Below are 16,086 nucleotides of genomic sequence, written 5' to 3'. Positions count from 1 at the left end.
GCGGGGGCGGGTGCGCGGGGCGGCGCCGCGCTGAGGTGGCGGCGGCGGCGGGGGGAAGATGGCGGCGGCCGCGGCGGTGCTGGGCGCCTCGGTGCTGCTGGGCGCGCTGCTGCTGCTGCTGGCGGTCGCGCTGCGCCGCGCCGCCCCGCGCCGCCCGCCCGCCGTCCCGGCACACGGTAAGTGCGGCCGCAGCGGGAGGGGGTCGCCGGGCACGCCTGCCGCTGCGGGCGGCGCTGACCCCCGCTCCCCGCAGGCGCCCAGGCGAACGGCGACGCGGCCAAGCCGGCGGGGCCCCGCAGGACGAAGCCGCCGCCGCGCGGCCGGCGGGACAGGCCGCAGCAGCACAGCTTTACCCACCGCCTCCTGGTCGCTGCCCTCAAGGTACCGCGAGCCCCGCGGCGCCGGCGCGGCGCTCCCCGCGCGCGCCCCGCTGCTGACAGCGCCGCTCCCCGCAGGGCCACAGCGGCTCCGTGTCCTGCCTGGACTTCAGCAGCAGCGGCAAGTACCTGGCGTCGTGCGCCGACGACCGCACGGTGCGGCTGTGGAGCACCCGCGACTTCGCCGCGCGCGAGCACCGCTGCCTGCGCGCCAACGTGGAGCTGGACCACGCCGAGCTCGTCCGCTTCAGCCCCGACTCCCGGTAGGGCCCGGCCTCCCCGCGCGCTGCCGTGTCCAGCCCGGGGGCCGCTGCGGGCATACGGAGCCGCTGGCAGCACGGGCCAGCCCCGGTGGTGCGTCCCTTGGGCTGCGGAGGCTGCGCTCCCCGTGGCGACGTTCGCAGGGTTTGGACAGTGCCACGTATTCGTGGCCGTGCAAGAAGGCAGCTGCCCCTCCAACGTGGCATTTGGGGCAAATATCCCTCCGACCCGGCGGCTGCCGCCACGCGAGGTGCCTGTTTGGGCCGCTGCAAGCAAGCCCTGCTGCCAGGCTGAGCGGCAGAGCTTCCCTGCGCGGCTGTGCAGGCCTCTCCCGTGCTGGGAGGTTTGCTGCCTGGCATTCCATGAAATGGCCTAATTTAGAGAGAGATTGAGGAAGGGACCTAATTTCCAGATGTTAAGTGCTAATTCTTGTGCTTCTCCATTTAGTTTTCTAGACAGGGTAACAGGGAGAGAACTTTGCACGCTTGTAAAATTCTGATAGTTTTCATCTGTCCCAATGTCCCTTCCCCAGGATGTCACTAAACGACCTCTTAGCTCACATGCTGCAGCTATCCCAAACTAGGATAGCCTGTTCTTAGCAGTTCAGAGTGTCTTTTCACTTAGGGCATTCATTGTTTGGCTGGCAAATGGCGAAACTATTCGTGTCTATAAGATGACCAAGAAGGAGGATGGCAACTTCACGTTCACTGCAACATCCGAGGACTTCCCAAAGAAGCACAAAGCTCCTGTCATTAACATAGGAATTGCAGAGACAGGTATGGAACCAACAGAGTTGCTCATTTTGCCTGTGTTCTCAAGGGATTTGCTCTGTTTTCCTTGTAAAATAACAGCTGCTCTGGGTTGAAAGTGTTGCAGTTTTGGGCGTACTCAAGGCGTATTTTGATTCTGTGTACTCTTTACCTTTCTTTTTGCTACCAAATAAATTAAAAGACATAATTTTCAGCTTGGGTAAATGCAGTAAGTACAACATCAGCTTTGCTATATGCACAGTTTCTTAATTTATGTTTTCAGAGTACTGTTACAGAAAGTTTTTGTCTTAACATGGGAGCATCACTGTTTTTTGGCTGCACGTTTTAAGCATAAACATTTCATTCATAAATTTGGGAGCATATGGTCAGTCCTGAACTTCTGTGATCTTCTGAAATACAGTTTGGGAGCATCTGTGTTAGTGGTGAGGTGCCTGATAGGTTATTGCTTCAGGTATCTGATGCTAGGAAGTTTTAAGAGTGGCTGTGAGTTTCTCTCCTTAACAGAGGAGTACAGAAAATATTGATTGAGACGTTTGTTCAGCTGTGGATCTGAAAAATTAAACCCTGCAACAAGTAGCCTAAAGGTAAATACGAAGCTCATTGTCCAGACTCAGAGATAGGATGGAAAAAAACAGAGCTCAAAAAGGCTTATGCAAGCAGTAATCATAGATACTGGTAGCATGACCTGTAGGCAGCTCATTGTCTGCGAGCCATGGCTTGAAAGCAAAAGGAATCCCTTTGAGTTGTGCTTTAACCGTCCAGGGGAGACCACGGCCGCTCCGTCGCTTCCGTGGTACCAGCTCTTCGCTGAACGCTGGAAATGGGACGCGAAAGGTGCCGGGGAGTAGCAGCACACCTGCTCCGAGTGCCCATTTCCACCTGATAGCTGCTAAGTCAAGTATTAATGTGAAGCCAGGAGCTGAGTCTTTTGTTAGAAGCCACTTCCCTGCCAGGGGATCGCCATTCCTGGAAGTTTGGTGCTGCTTTTATTTTTTCTTGCCTGTTCTGGGGCAGAGAGAGATCATGCTGCTTAGGGCCTGGCCCGCACCTTTGATAAGCCTGTGGCAGTGCTAGGCTTGGGAGTGCTCCTCATCTTTGCCTTTCTTTCCCAGGCAAGTTCATCATGACAGCGTCAAGTGACACTACCATCCTGATCTGGAACCTGAAGGGTGACGTTCTGGCCAGCATTAACACCAATCAGATGAACAACGCCCACGCAGCCGTGTCACCCTGCGGGAGGTGAGGACAGTGAGGCTAGTCCAGGCCATTCCACACATGGAGCAGGAGGCTGCAGGAATAAACAGGAGCCGTGCTCCTTCCCCAAAGGCTAATTGGCTCAGTCCATCCGCAGTTGACTGTTATTTTTACTAAAATTTTCTGAGCCTTCCTCTTTTCAAATATGACATCCCAGCCCTGGAGAAAGTCCCTCCAGGAGCACCCTGACGTGGTGGTTTGCTGCTGTGCCCCAGTACTGCTGTTCTTGGTGACCCTCTCCTGGCAAGCCGCCTGGGGGACAGCGCGGGCTTCAGATGGCAGCGACTGGCTGAAGCAGGTGTCTCCTTACAAATATGCCGTGTCTCTGCTTGTCCCCTTGCCCAGGTTTGTGGCATCCTGTGGCTTCACCCCTGATGTGAAGGTGTGGGAGGTGTGTTTTAGCAAGGGCGGAGACTTTCGGGAGGTGACCCGGGCTTTTGAGCTGAAAGGCCATGCAGCTGGCGTGCATTCCTTCTCCTTCTCTAATGACTCCAGGCGGTAAGGATACCTTTTTTTTTTTTTTTTCCTTTTTCATTGACTTAAATACTTAGCTTGCCCTTGGGACAGGGTGGGCTGGTCCCTTGCAGGGTGAACGGGCAGCCTGCCAGAGCACAGGTCTGTGTTCATGTGGGAGCTCTGTGCCTCATCCGGAGCAACAGGAGCCCGTGGCAGCAAAACCCTGACTGTGCTTCTGCCATTCCCTTGTTGCACATCAAGATCCTCATACGGGATCCTGATCTGGAAATAGGATGAGGGCTAAATGCATACGTATATGTAGATGCAGACACATGCTTCCCAAAGAGCTCCCCAGCCATGTGCCGGATTTCTGCTTTGCAGATGTGGAAGAGATGTTGGTACTACCCCTCTTTGCTCTCACTTCTGCCTTCTGTCTTGGCTGTAGGATGGCAACTGTTTCAAAGGATGGGACGTGGAAGTTCTGGGACACGGATGTGGAATATAAGAAGCAGCAAGATCCATACCTGCTTCTGACCGGAAAGTGTGAGGTGACGGAGCCATGTCGCATTGCCCTGTCCCCTGATGCTCGAGTCGTGGCCATCTCCAGTGGCACCAACATTGTTGTGTACAACACCCGGAGAGGAGAAGAGGAGGAGCGCTTTGTCGGTGTCCATGGACAGTGCATCACGGACTTAGCCTTTGACATCAACAGCCGCTACCTGGTGTCGAGCGGGGATCGGGCCATCCGGGTGTTCCACAACAGTGCCGGTTATCGGGCAGTGGTGGAGGAGATGGAGGGCATGCTGAGAAAAACTGCTAACAAAGCCACTCGCGAGAGGTTAGAGCAGCAGATCTCCAACGCCCAGAAAGCGCTGGCCGCGATCTACGGCAGGAAGCACTAGCCCTCTTTCTCCGCAGTGGCGCACTCGGGTTCCTCGTGCTTGTCGAGGACTTTACTACACATTTTGGGATTTTAATAACACTGAATAGCTTGTAATAAAAGAGCATCCAGGCTGCTCACCCAGGCTTTCCATGTGTGCTTCCTGACGGGGCGGAGAGCGGCAGGGGGACGTGTGGCTGCCTCTCCCACGGGGCCTGAGCCCGGCTTTCCCTCGGGAGCCAGGGTGCTGTTGCCCTCCCCAAGGCTGCCTGCTCCTCCCTGCTCCCGGGGAGCAGTTTCCACCCCCACCCCGTTGCTTCCGAGTGGCAGTTTCCATCCCCTCGCTGATGGACGCAGCGCTCTTAACGGGCCATGGCAGCATTTGCATTTAAAAGACGAAAAGCTCCTTTTTCTTTCCTTATATCCCCTTGCGGCCGGTGCGTGCCGGGCTGCCAGGAGCGGGGAGGTGACAGAGGGGACCCCGCTCCTCTGCGGCTGCTCCGCGCGGGGCGGCCCCGTCCCCGCCGCGCTGCACCCCCCCGGCGGGGGCGGGGCTTGCCCCAGAGCAAGATGGCGGCAGCGGCATCACCCCACCCTCGTGCCTCCTCCCCGCGCAAGCGCACTGCGCCGCTTCCGCGCTCCCTGCCTTCCCGCGGGCGTGGCGAGCGCGCTGACGTAGGGCGCGCAGGGCGTGGGCGGGGCGGAGCGCGCGCATGCGCGGCGAGCGGCGGCGGGTGCTGGCGGAGCCGGGGCTGCCGGGGCTGCGGGCGCCATGTCGGGCCGCTCGGTGCGCGCCGAGACCCGCAGCCGCGCCAAGGATGACATCAAAAAGGTGATGGCCGCCATCGAGCGCGTCCGCAAATGGTGAGAGGCGGGGCCGCGGGGGGTGGGGCCTGCCGGCGGGCAGCCAATCGCCGGGCCACAGGGGTGGCGGTGCAGGCGCTCTGGCAGCGAGCACCCAATCGGCGTACCGCATGAGTCAGTGGGCGGGGCTAGTGGGGCCGCAACCAATGAGCTTGCCCGGCTGTTCGGGAGTGTGTGGGGGAGGACCGGAAGCGGGGGTAATCAGCAGGTGGCAGGGCCAATCGCAGGTGGCTCTGCCGGGTGGGCGGGCGGGCTGTGGCGCTGCCCCGGACTGGCGTTCCCCGCGGCCAATCAGCGCTTCGGGGGCGTGGAGGCGGGGCTTGTTGCCATGGTGACGGCTGGTCCGGTTGCCTTGGCGTCCGTGGGCGCGCGGGTGGGAGGGTCCGGCCCGGCTCGGCCCGGCTCGGCCCGGCTCGGCTCGGCTCGGCCCGGCTCGGCTCGGCTCGGCCCGGCTCGGCCCGGCTCGGCTGCTGGCTCCTCTAACGCCCCCCTCGGCACAGGGAGAAGAAGTGGGTGACGGTGGGCGACACGTCCCTGCGGATATTCAAGTGGGTGCCCGTGGCGGACAGCAAGGAGGTAGGTACCGTCCCGGGGCCACCCCGGTGCCGCCGCCTTTGCTCCCTGCGCGCGGCCCTGCGTGCGGTCAGGGCGCCTCTGGGCTGGGGGAAGCCGGGAGCTGTGTCTGGAGGTGCCATCCCTGTCTCTGAGGTGGTTTGTGCAGCCGCTTGCCCATGGGGGCCTCTCTAACACCGTGTTTCTGATTTATTTATTCCCTTGTTCTTTTGCTCCTCCAGAAAGAGAAATCTAAATCGAGTAGCAGCACTGCCCGGGAGGCCAATGGCTTCCCGGCTGACACGTCTGCCAACTCCTCGCTGCTGCTGGAGTTCCAAGGTGAGTCTGGATGAGCCCTCCTTGCCCTTCCGGCTGTGGAAAGACACTTCAGTCTCAAAGGAGCCGGGATGGTACTGAATTTATGTATTACGTGCATTGGGAAAACACTGTGTTTTTTAGTGTGGCTGTTGTTCATTTGTTGGACCATTTCACTCCATTTCTGGACTGCCCCCTGACTGCATTGTAAGGAGTGAGCTGCGCATCTCCCATTGCCTGAATTACTGGGAATCCCAGCAAAAAACACTCCAGTCAGTCCCAGACAGGCCAGATTCTGTTGTGAAGCAGAGCAAAGTGCAGGGACTCACTGCTTGGACAGCGAGAGGGCAGACCCTGGGTCTGTGCCCACGCCACCCGCTCAGCCCGAGCGCAGTGGAGGAGGGACAGGGATTCTGCCGGTGTTTATGCAGGGAGAGGTTAACACTGCAGTCCTGCAGGTGGGCCCCGTGGGTCTGTTTTACCTGGAATAAATGCGCTGCAGGATTCCCTCTTCTTCTGAAGGCAGCTCTTGGCTGTTCTCACTGCTCTGAGCAGCTGTGTCCCTGTGGGGAGTCCCATATGGGAAGTTGCTGCAGTTTCTTACGGAGTGTACGAAAGGCCCCTGCCCTGAGCGTCTCCTCCCGCCCGCGCTCTTCCATCGCCACGAGGCCCTGGCTCTCAGCGCCGCCCTTGGCTGCTGGTGCCCCTGGGTCAAGGTGCTCTCCTTCACTAGGTGCTGTTTCTGCAGATGAGAACAGTAACCAGAGCTCCTTGTCAGACGTCTACCAGCTCAAGGTGGACAGCAGCCCCAACTCCAGCCCCAGCCCCCAGCAGAGCGAGTCCATGAGCCCCGCGCACACGTCTGACTTCCGCACGGATGACTCGCAGCCGCCCACGCTGGGGCAGGAGGCTCTGGAAGGTGGGTCCTGCGGGGGCGGCTGTGCTGGAGGAGGCTGCTGTGGGCTGCCCAGAGGCCTCTTCCTGGCTTGCAGCATTTGCTCATCATGTAGTCGTGTGACACGGTGCTGCTGTCTCTGCAGTCACGTTAACCCTTCTGTTTTCTTCAGAGCCCTCCCTGCCTTCCTCGGAAGTGGCAGACGAGCCTCCCACTCTCACCAAGGAAGAGCCGGTGCCGCTCGAGACTCAGGTAAGGGAAGGAGGATCGAAACCTTGACTAGATGTGGATGGACCCAGCGTGGCCCTTTCAGTTTGGTTTCAGTGCAGGTGCTAGGGCACAAATTGTGTGAAGAAAAATGTGTAAACAGTAAAACAAGGATTATAGCCAACCACGAGGGCTGAGCGACACTCTCGCTCCTGCTGCCCTGTGGCTCTTTCACAGCCTGGCTCTCACTGCAGTTGCCACATAGATAAGAGCCCAGGTGTCCCCACAGAGCGCGACGCAGCCTTGTCTGGGCCCGGCCTCGCTGGCGGCCGCGGTGCCCTGGTGTCGCGGGCCGAGCTGCGGGCACAGGCCGTAACCGCTGCCCTCTGCCCGTTGCAGGTCGCTGAAGAGGAGGAGGACTCGGGCGCGCCGCCTCTGAAGAGATTTTGTGCCGATCAGAACTCTGTGTGCCACACGGCCTCGGAGAGCTAGCCGGCCCGGCCCGGGGACAGCGCCTTCGCCAGCCCCTCGCAGAGCCAGCCTGCCCTTCCCTGCGGACGGGGTGCTTCCCTCCCGCCTGCCTTTTCCCGGGGGACAGGGCATTCCCGCCACCTCGTGAGCCAGCCTGCCCTGTCCCCGGGCACGGGCGCCTCCCTCCAGAGGCAGCCTGCGTTTTCCCCGTGTGGACGGTGCTTCTGGGCACCGCCTGCCACCGATAACCTGCAAATTTGCCTCTATTTATTGGGTCCCTCTCCCTGCTAAGCTGTACTGTAGTGGCGTGGGACGTCTCTGGTGTGTAGCCTGCATGTGCGAGGGGCTGCGTCCCCAGGGCCACCCGCTCTCTGCAGCCCCTAAGGCAGCGGCGGGCGCTGCTCGCCTGCCTCTGGGTCCCCTGCCTGCCCTCCCCAGCTGCTGCCACTCCAAGAGCCTGGTTCCACCTGCATAAGCGACTCGTCTGCTCCCTTGTGACCTGGAGCGTTTCTGCAGTGGGCGAGATGTGAGGCAGAGACAGGAGGGCTGGGAACACGCCAGGGAGAGAGCCAAAGGCTGCCTGTGCCCCAGGGACACTGTGCAATAAGCTGCTAGTTGAAGCCATTAGTATTGGAAGCCACAGGAGCACGACCACTGTGGAGGGCAGGTCCGGCGCGCGCCAGGCCCCAGCCTGGCTCTGCTCCGCAGCCGGCCCTGCCACGAGGGAGCCCGGCTGGCTCTGCGCCCCGGGGGGAGCTCCCGCCACCCGTGTAGGTACAGCCCTGCCCGCGGCCCGGGGAAGGACGCAGTAGGGTGTAGGGACCCCTCGGGAAGCCCTCCTGCCCAGGGGCTGCCACCTGCCCCCCAGCATGGTGTGGGGACCCAGGCCCCCATGTCCTCACGCTCCCTGCCATGAGCACCCCGGCCCCACAGCCCCCACTGCCCCTGCGCCCCGGGGAGCTTCCCCCCCGGGGGGCTCTGCCCGGCCCTCCCCCGCCGCCATCTGCATGTCCCACCGAGTCTGTGATCGAGGCTGGTGAAGTCGAAGGCGCCGGCTGCGCGCGGAAGTGGAGAGATATTTTAGCACTGAATAGAATATTTTTAAAATTAAACTATTTGAAATACAGTGCACGGTGCCTCGGCAGGGTTGGGGGGCTCCATCGCCGCCCGCCCGCTCGGGCTGGGGGCAGCAGCTCTGGGAGCCCCCGAGGGAGGCGAGTGGGGCTACTGCCCTGCTGGGGCTCCGGCTCTGCTGCTGCCTGGGCCTTTCCCAGCACCTCAGCCTGCTCTGGCCTCGAGCCCCTCTGCTGGTGCTTGCAACCCAGGGGAGCCCCCAGGCCTGGGTCAGGCCATGCCAGGCTCTGGGCACCTTCGCTCGGGCCTTGCCCTGGCCCTGCCATCACCAGCGGCCCAGGGCAGCTGCCCAGCTCCGTGGTGCTTGGGCAGCCCAGGGGCAGGTAGGACCCAGGGTCCTGCTCTGAGCTGCCCCTTCCCTGGTGGGTGCACCCCCATGCATGGGGAGACGCGGAGAGGAGCCCTCTCCCAGCTCTGGGCACCCGCGCCTGGCACCACCTGCCACCCTGCAGTGCCCCTGTGTCTGCCGGCTCCAGCCTCGGCTTCTGGCGCCCTGCAGATGTGGGTGCCCCGGGGTCTCCCCGAGGTCCCCAGAGGGGAAAGCAGAAGCGCAGCACAGCGTGAAGCCGAGACCTGCAAACTAGGGGTGAGTCTGAGCGGCCCTCCCGCCCCAAGCCCTTCCTGCCCTCGCTGTGGGTTTCCCTCCCGGCAGCTCCCCGGCTGAACTCGCTCCCAGAAGGGAGCGCGACCAGCGCAAGGAGGGAGCAGCCGCCGGGCGGCCGAGCTCCGCTCTGCAGCGTCGCCCTGTCAGCCTCTCCGTCCCGGTCCCGCCTCGGCAGGTGCAGACGGAGCAGGGGGAGTCGCTGCCCGCTGCTCTCCTGGGCAGAGATCTCTGGTGCAGCCCGCGGGCCGCCTCTCGCTGGCGTTACGTGTTCCTGGTGTTTCCCAAGCTACCCCATCGCCTAAGATCCGCAGACAGATCAGGCTCCTGCAGGTCAACCGCAGCGCTTTCCAAGTCTCCTGGCAGTCCCTGTGGCACTTGTAACATAATGGTTATATAAGGAGGAAAGACAAGTCTGCTGTTTAGTCAACACTGCGGTAAAGATCATTTTCCGCAGCAGAAGCTGCTCCTGCAGGTGGTCGCGTAGGACAGGCCTTTGCTCAGAGCTGAGTGAAGGTATGTTTTGTACGTAGGTTTAAGCTGAGGAGTAGAAATGGGTTGTGCGTGACTGGAGAGCTTGTGCAGCACCAGGGAGCAGCTGGATCGGAATAATCCATCAGGACAACTGGGAGCTGCCTTAGCCCAGCCAAAACCGCTGCTGCCAGGACGCGGGCAACGCGCTGGAGCTGGTTAAAGCAGGACCGGCGCCGCTGAGCACAGCGGGAGGAGGAGTGAGCGTGGAGGTGGAAGGCAGGAGATGTTATTTTCAGGAACACGGCACAGAGCAGCCCCTCAGGGTGTTTATCAGCTCTGCGGAGACTGGTGAATACTTGACGTGGATGCGGCAGCAGAGTCACTTTCTTGTGAACAGCTTTTTTGTGAACAGCTTGAAGCTGCGGAGATCCAGAGGGGAAAAGCAAGTCCAGAAAGCCATGTATCTGTAGCCTGAATTCTGGTTTGTCCTGTAGATCCTCCGCTTCAGTCCTCCCTATTGCTCCAAGTGCAGCTGCTGGATTGCAGAAGGGAAACCAAGGCAAGAGCAGTGAGGACAGGCCACATCCGAAGAGCCCTTGTCCCATGTTAACGGGGGAGCAAAGAAAAACCCTTTGAACACCCAGAAGTGCCACATCCAAGCCGATGTTGGCAGGTTTTTAAGAGAAACAATGGTTTGGAGAAGGCCTGGGATTTCACAGAGACAACCCATGTTGAATTTAACTTCTCAACAAGGGATGTCCTGAAAATACGACAAAATACGAGGAATCCTCGTAACCTGTCTCTCCACCTTTGCAAACGCTCGGCATGTTTAATTTTTGGAGCGGTAACGTTGTTGGAAGCCACAGCGGAACAGAATAAGCTTCAGCAAAAACGAGAGCTGGCGCCACAGGCCCATTGCCCTGCCAGTGTCCTGCAGGTCTCGGACGAAGGAGCAGCTTCGGTCTCGCATCCCGCGTGTTTGTGGAGAGAACCACCTGCAGGGACGGGCTGCGAGGGGCAGGCCGTGTCGCTGGGCTGTTTTGCATGATATCCCTCATTCCCGGATCGTGAACACAGCTGGACAGACGGATCATCAAATAAGTGGACGTGACAGCTTCAGATCCAATAAAATCAGAGGGAAGTCTTCGTTCATTTCAGCGTCAGCTTTGTTTTTGCCTTGGTTTGGAAGCGTTTGGCTCTTAACGGGAGCCATGTGGACGGTTCCGGCAGGGCTTGGGGAAGCGCTCCCACCCCCCAGGTGTCTCCCGAGGGTTCAGATCCTGGGTGTCCCCTGAACAAAGTGGTCACATTCCAACTTTACCCATGAGCTCCCATCACTCTAAGGGAGAATTGCAGACTTTTGAAGCTGGCCACGATTGCTAAGATGCTTAGAAAAATGCTTAGTGGAAATCTGGCCACTTTAGGTGACTAAAAGGAATTTGTTATTTACAAATATTGTCCTTACGGGTGCTGTGCCTGGAGAGTGAAATCCCCAGAGCCTAATGTGCTAGTGCAGCTTAACTCCCCTCCGCCCTCGTTTGGCCTCTGCAGGTGCAGCACCTGCTCACAAGGCGTTTGGGGGCAGCTTTAAAACAAAACGGCCCTTTCAGGTGTAACGGTGGTGCCCGAGGGACCTGCAGCTTTTCCTCTCTCCCGTGTAGCAGAGTCTGTCCTGGGCGCTGCCTCCCCCAGCAGGGTCAGCCGCAAGCGCTGCCCGTCCGGCCGAGGCCTCGCGCGGCCACCCTGGCGCTGGGCGCTCCCTCCTGTGCCCAGGGCCTCACATTAGCTGGCACTAACCGCAGTTTGTCTCTTGGGTCGGTCGTCTCCTATCGGTGACGATCGCCAGGGGAAGGAGGCTGAAAGGACAATAAATGAAACCCCCAGGAGGCCAACAGGAGGGCAGCAAAGCAGGAAAAGGCTTTGGAGACGTGCGGCTTCCGACCGGGCACGCGCAGGTTGTTCCCTCCATCCTTGTGAGCCATCAGCGCATTCGGGTGGCCGGTGCTCCTAGACACTCATCGCTGCCGAGGCGTTAATGCGGCATTGACAGGGGAACTGCACCACGAGGACACAGGAAAGCGAAACTCACGCTTTCCCCTGCGGGTCTGGAGGATCTTGCCTTTGTTTTACCTTTTTCTTTAGGCAGATAAAGATATATAAACACTTTGCTTTATCTCAGAAACACTTAAGTTATAGAAGCAGCTACGGTTGCTGAGCAACAGATACTCCCACATCATCTTAAGGATGAGGAAACGAGAGGAACCGAAAGGAACCAAGGACACTAAATCCTGTCCTGCCCGTGCGGCTCTGCGGCCGCTCACGGCATAAACCCAGCGCTCCAAGTCTCCAATCCAGCGCTAAAATCATTCCAGTTAGGAGTGCGTTGGTCCTTGCTGGTTAAGTATATCCCATTGACTCTTCTTGCCAGCACAATACAAATTCTGACCTAGGTATCTATGTATTAATCATAAATTTTGCTAATTAATTTTGTCATTTTGCTCTCTCTTCACACTCATTTGCTTTTCATGCTTACTCCCAGATGACTAATTTGCTAGCCAGTTAATACAGTTTTGGCACATGGTATGTACTTGCTCTTTCCTGATGCTCATGTGTTTTTTTTTAATGGAAAACTGTTTGGCAGTCTGTGTAAATGCATGTGTGCTTTTGAGATTTATCTGGGCCTTGGGAATGTGCATAGCTATATTTTTAACCTGTAAATTTGGAGGCAGATTTGTGTTATCTATATTATTTTGGAGAATTATTAAGCTTAAAGTTGTGATAAGAGGTGTATTCTTATATTCCCCTATATTAATAGGAATGTGTATCTGTACATCAAGAATCAAGAGACTGGTGATGCTCCTGGATTCATTCTCCATCACTCTCTGCACTGAGTTTTATTGGTCTGGGGGGCAGGGGATGCTGCTGTGCCTGGCTCAGCCTCTCCTAGTGGCAACATGAAGCAGGGAGTGGATACCCCTTTTATTCAGATTAAAAAAACTGGTATAGATTTATTACCAGGTATCTGGGTTATTCACAAGAACGTTGAGTCTGTAACTCACACCATTTACTTCGATGACCGCATGGTACAACATGCTCCTTAGGCAACTGCTGTGTTGAGCAACTTATCTGCTGTATTTCTTGTTTTCTTAATCTTTGTTTTATTCTTTTTTTCTACTATGTTCCAATGTAATCAAATGGAAGCGGGAAACCATGTGCACTGAACTGCTCTCAGAGTGTTAGAGAATTTAGTGAGAAAGCAAATCCTTCCAAGGGGGTCCTGATATTTTTTTAGAAGTTGGGCTATTAACATTGGATTGCTGGAAAAACAGAAAGTTTGTGTGCAATGTTCTCTTAATAGCTAAAAAGTAGCTAAAAGCTTTTAGCTTAATAGCTAAATTTGAAGATACTTCTTCTGCTGAGGCTGAATGCTCAAGAAAAACTGCACATGCGTCAAAGCCAATGATAGGGGACAGACTTCAAAAGCAGCTGTGATTTCCTCTGAACTGCCCCTGAACTGCACAAACAAGCTGGTGGGTGGCAAGAAAACCAAGAAACCCAGGTCTGCACCCAGGGAATGGCATCCTCCGTCCATGGACACCGCGGCCTTCCCGTGTGCTCTTGTAAGGGCTGTGCTGAGGTTCACGTCCTGTTTCAGGGGCTGTCTTGGCTGTGTGATTTTCATCTCCTGCTCTCAAGCTCTCTGAGATGCTTCCCAAGACCTGCACAAGGGCAAACGCAGTTTGTCTTGAGTCTTCCTGCAACAGGCGAAACAGCCGTGGATTTGATTGATTGTGAAGAAACATTTTCTGCTATGAATATCAACCCCTGAAGAAGTTTGTAGGGTGTGCAGTGATCTGGTCACCAGGATTAATCGCAGGTAACACACATTAAAATAATCCTCCTCTCACTAATTCGCATGAGAATCAAGAGCAACTCCAAGAGAACCCACAGAGCAGCTCTACTGCAGCTCCGTCCAGCAGCTCTGAATCACTGTAATTCAGTTCCTTGAGAAGGAGGTACAGAGCCAAGGTTACAAATCACTGACTCAAAACATTCATACTCTCAGAAGAAATTTGGTTCAGAGCTTAAATCTCGGATTTTGAAGTAGCTGCAGCCAGTTAACTGTGTTTAACTGTTTCAAGCAGGTGAAGATGAGCATTTCCCCTCTTTAATTCCATCTTCTGCACATAAAGAGTAATCTCTGCTGATTTGGCATCCATTTGCCAAATATATTTATTTGGATGACACACACACAGTAGTCATCTTGAGAAAAGTATGGATATTAAAAAAGAGAAGGAATTGGAATAGAAACCAGGATGAACTGAGCTCTGGTCCAGAGAGAGCTTCCGCTGGCTGTAGGGAGAACCCCGTTTGGAAAATGCGGGATTGCGTTAGGTTTCAAAGACCAAGGTCTTAGTTTTTAAGCCCAGTGCTGACACCAAAAACGACCACCCCGGCCTTATCGCTGCCTCAGCGCTGCTTGTGCCGGGGTTGGTGGGAGCAGGGGGTGCTACGAGCTACCTCTGGGGCTTGCTCCATCCTGACAAGCAGCAGGAACAGGAACACATGACGTTTTGGTAGGAGGTTTCACCAGAACGTGTCTCCCGCCTGTTCTCACTGTGGTTCCACTTGTGCCGGCACAGAGAGGTCAGCAGCCGCCGCGGGCGGACGAGGCAGCAGCACGAGGGAACCACGGCCCGTTCCAGACTCGGGATACCCCGTCGGTAACGCCCGGCCTGAGCAGGGCACGGCGCCTGGCACAGGACCTTGTCCCCACTCGTCCTGGGGAGACAGGGGAGCCTTCGATCCCGGCGGGGCCCAGCCCAACCACAAGGTTCATGAAGCTGGAAGAGCAGGATGGAGCGACCCACCTGGGGGGCTCGTCATGGAGCCCCCATGGAAGAAGAGTGACCCTCAATTTTGGCTCCTGCTGCCTGGGTAGAGCCAAGGCTGGTAGGCCAGGGGCCATGCAGGCTGGGAAGCAACACCTGCACGCAGTCAATCCGCTCGGAATTAGTGTGTCCACCTAGAAAACGATGTAGCACGCTGGAGCTGATACACCAAGTCTTGCAGTTTTAGTAAGCAAACAGGCTAGAACACACTAAGAAATGGAGAAATAGTCAATACAGTTTTCAGAAATTAGATGTGCCAGTCTGTGACACATATTGCCTTCTTTAACAGGGACTTCCCCAGAGTGAAACATGTTGTGATTGATGAAGCACAGAATTTTCATCCACAAAAAACCCCTGGTACCATCGAGGCCAGGAGGTGATCCAGAAAAACAATCAAGATGAACCTGGCATTTTTGGGATTTTCCTGGATTTCTTCCAGTGCGCTCATCCATATGGTTGTGGCATTCCATTTTCGGAACTGCATTCTCAGGAATAAATGATCAAAGGAGTCACTAAAGCCAAACAAATATATGATGCCCTGTTTCCTGTAACAGAGAAAATCCTCCAAGAATGTAAAACACACATGCCATATGGGACACTGCAAATGGTGTGTAAACAGGCTGAAAGTGCCCGTTCATTGCCAGGTGGCTCCAGAACAAAGAAAAACACAGAAACATTCACAATGGCAGAGTATGTGACCAGGATGGGCATCAGTTATACCAAGCACGGCTGTTCCCTCAAATATATTGCACTCCTGTGTGGTACCTAGAAGGCAGCAGGGGAGTTTTATCGGGTCCTGGAACTTGTGCTAAACTGACAAGGAAATGCAGGGTAAGGCTGATCTTCAGGGCGGCAGAGGATGTTTTAGCAAATGTTATTGTTCCTGGCAGCATCCGACACTTCTTAGGCCTAGAAAGCAGATTGTGTTTGGCACGTGCCCCATGCCTGCAAAAGGCAGATCTCCCTCAATCTTTTACTGTATGTGGCATCCAGGGCCAACACTGGCTCCATTTGCTGTTTCAGAACAAAATGATGTTCCTAAAAGATGCCTTTAGATGATAACTTATCGTTATGTGAGGCTGCAGACACTGGAATGCTTCACTGATCTTTAGTTTGGTGATATTACAGGGCAGCATTAAGATTATTTGATCTCTTTTTCATTCTGTAGCCTGTGCTAGGAAAAAAAAATGATGCAGTTCCATACTCACACTTTGTCATGTACAGGCCTGTAATATTTCAGTATATTGATTTTTATGGTAGGACACCTCACCCAACAGCAGAGCCCCAACCCTCTCCTAAGCAGGATCTGCTGCAGTGAGCTGAGAACTCACCCTGTTTTAACAAATGAGTCCGGCAAGCCAGATCAGCTCTATCTCATCATGCAGTTGCCCAAACACTCACGCTGGCAGGAATTTAAGGAATACAATGCTGAGAGAAGGAGGCAGCACTTCTCCCCATGCTGCTTCCTTTGGATAGTTTCTCACCTGTGTATCCACCCCAGCTGCTTAGAAACTGCACCCCCAAGATTTCTTCCTTCTAACTGGGACTATGCTGAGAGCTCAGTTCTTACTGTCATGTCAAATTTGACAAAAGCAGTATGGCTCTTTAAAGCCTGGGTGTGCAGGAAGCTCGAGAATCTACCACATAATTAAATCTTTTCTTTCCATCTCAAATGCTGACTGT

General features: G+C 56.2%; 3 protein-coding genes across 5 annotated transcripts in view; all 3 read left to right on the top strand.

Moving 5' to 3' along the window:
• Window positions 1–16,086, top strand: part of STX1A (syntaxin 1A) — a 213,356-nt gene that overhangs the window by 76,829 nt on the left and 120,441 nt on the right. The gene's annotated exons all lie outside the window — the stretch shown is intronic.
• Window positions 59–4,144, top strand: TBL2 (transducin beta like 2). The gene is made up of 7 exons (XM_088529953.1): window positions 59–101; window positions 254–381; window positions 456–640; window positions 1,263–1,414; window positions 2,521–2,647; window positions 3,008–3,160; window positions 3,564–4,144. Exons 1-7 carry the CDS (start codon window positions 59–61, stop codon window positions 4,018–4,020), a joined length of 1,245 nt encoding a protein of 414 aa, XP_088386079.1. The 3' UTR covers window positions 4,021–4,144.
• Window positions 4,707–7,467, top strand: BCL7B (BAF chromatin remodeling complex subunit BCL7B). Of its 3 annotated transcripts, none has more exons than XM_088529989.1 (6): window positions 4,707–4,862; window positions 5,363–5,438; window positions 5,657–5,753; window positions 6,478–6,648; window positions 6,797–6,876; window positions 7,231–7,467. In XM_088529989.1, the coding sequence occupies exons 1-6, from the start codon at window positions 4,771–4,773 to the stop codon at window positions 7,321–7,323; spliced, it is 609 nt and encodes a 202-aa protein (XP_088386115.1). In that variant the 5' UTR covers window positions 4,707–4,770; the 3' UTR covers window positions 7,324–7,467. The 3 variants fall into 3 exon arrangements, with proteins under 3 accessions (XP_088386115.1, XP_088386114.1, XP_088386116.1); XM_088529988.1 differs by having other exon boundaries at window positions 6,463–6,648; XM_088529990.1 differs by having other exon boundaries at window positions 4,732–4,830; window positions 6,463–6,648.

The sequence above is a fragment of the Tinamus guttatus genome, unplaced genomic scaffold, assembly GCF_059628265.1.
Source record: "Tinamus guttatus ecotype Peru unplaced genomic scaffold, ASM5962826v1 Tinamus_guttatus_pri_ptg000356l, whole genome shotgun sequence".
Classification (NCBI taxonomy): Eukaryota; Metazoa; Chordata; class Aves; order Tinamiformes; family Tinamidae; genus Tinamus; species Tinamus guttatus.
The sequence above is the reverse complement of the archived record's forward strand: the minus strand, read 5'-3'. Positions and strand labels throughout refer to the sequence as shown.

Excerpts from the sequence above, each read along its gene's own strand:
- TBL2 (XM_088529953.1), top strand. The coding sequence starts at position 59 with ATGGCGGCGGCCGCGGCGGTGCTGGGCGCCTCGGTGCTGCTGG. Across the intron at positions 102-253 it reads GGGCGCCTCGGTGCTGCTGG|GCGCCCAGGCGAACGGCGAC; the intron begins GCGCGCTGCTGC and ends CGCTCCCCGCAG. Across the intron at positions 382-455 it reads TCCTGGTCGCTGCCCTCAAG|GGCCACAGCGGCTCCGTGTC; the intron begins GTACCGCGAGCC and ends CGCTCCCCGCAG.
- BCL7B (XM_088529988.1), top strand. The coding sequence starts at position 4,771 with ATGTCGGGCCGCTCGGTGCGCGCCGAGACCCGCAGCCGCGCCAAGGAT. Across the intron at positions 5,439-5,656 it reads CCGTGGCGGACAGCAAGGAG|AAAGAGAAATCTAAATCGAG; the intron begins GTAGGTACCGTC and ends TTGCTCCTCCAG. Across the intron at positions 5,754-6,462 it reads GCTGCTGCTGGAGTTCCAAG|GTGCTGTTTCTGCAGATGAG; the intron begins GTGAGTCTGGAT and ends CTCCTTCACTAG.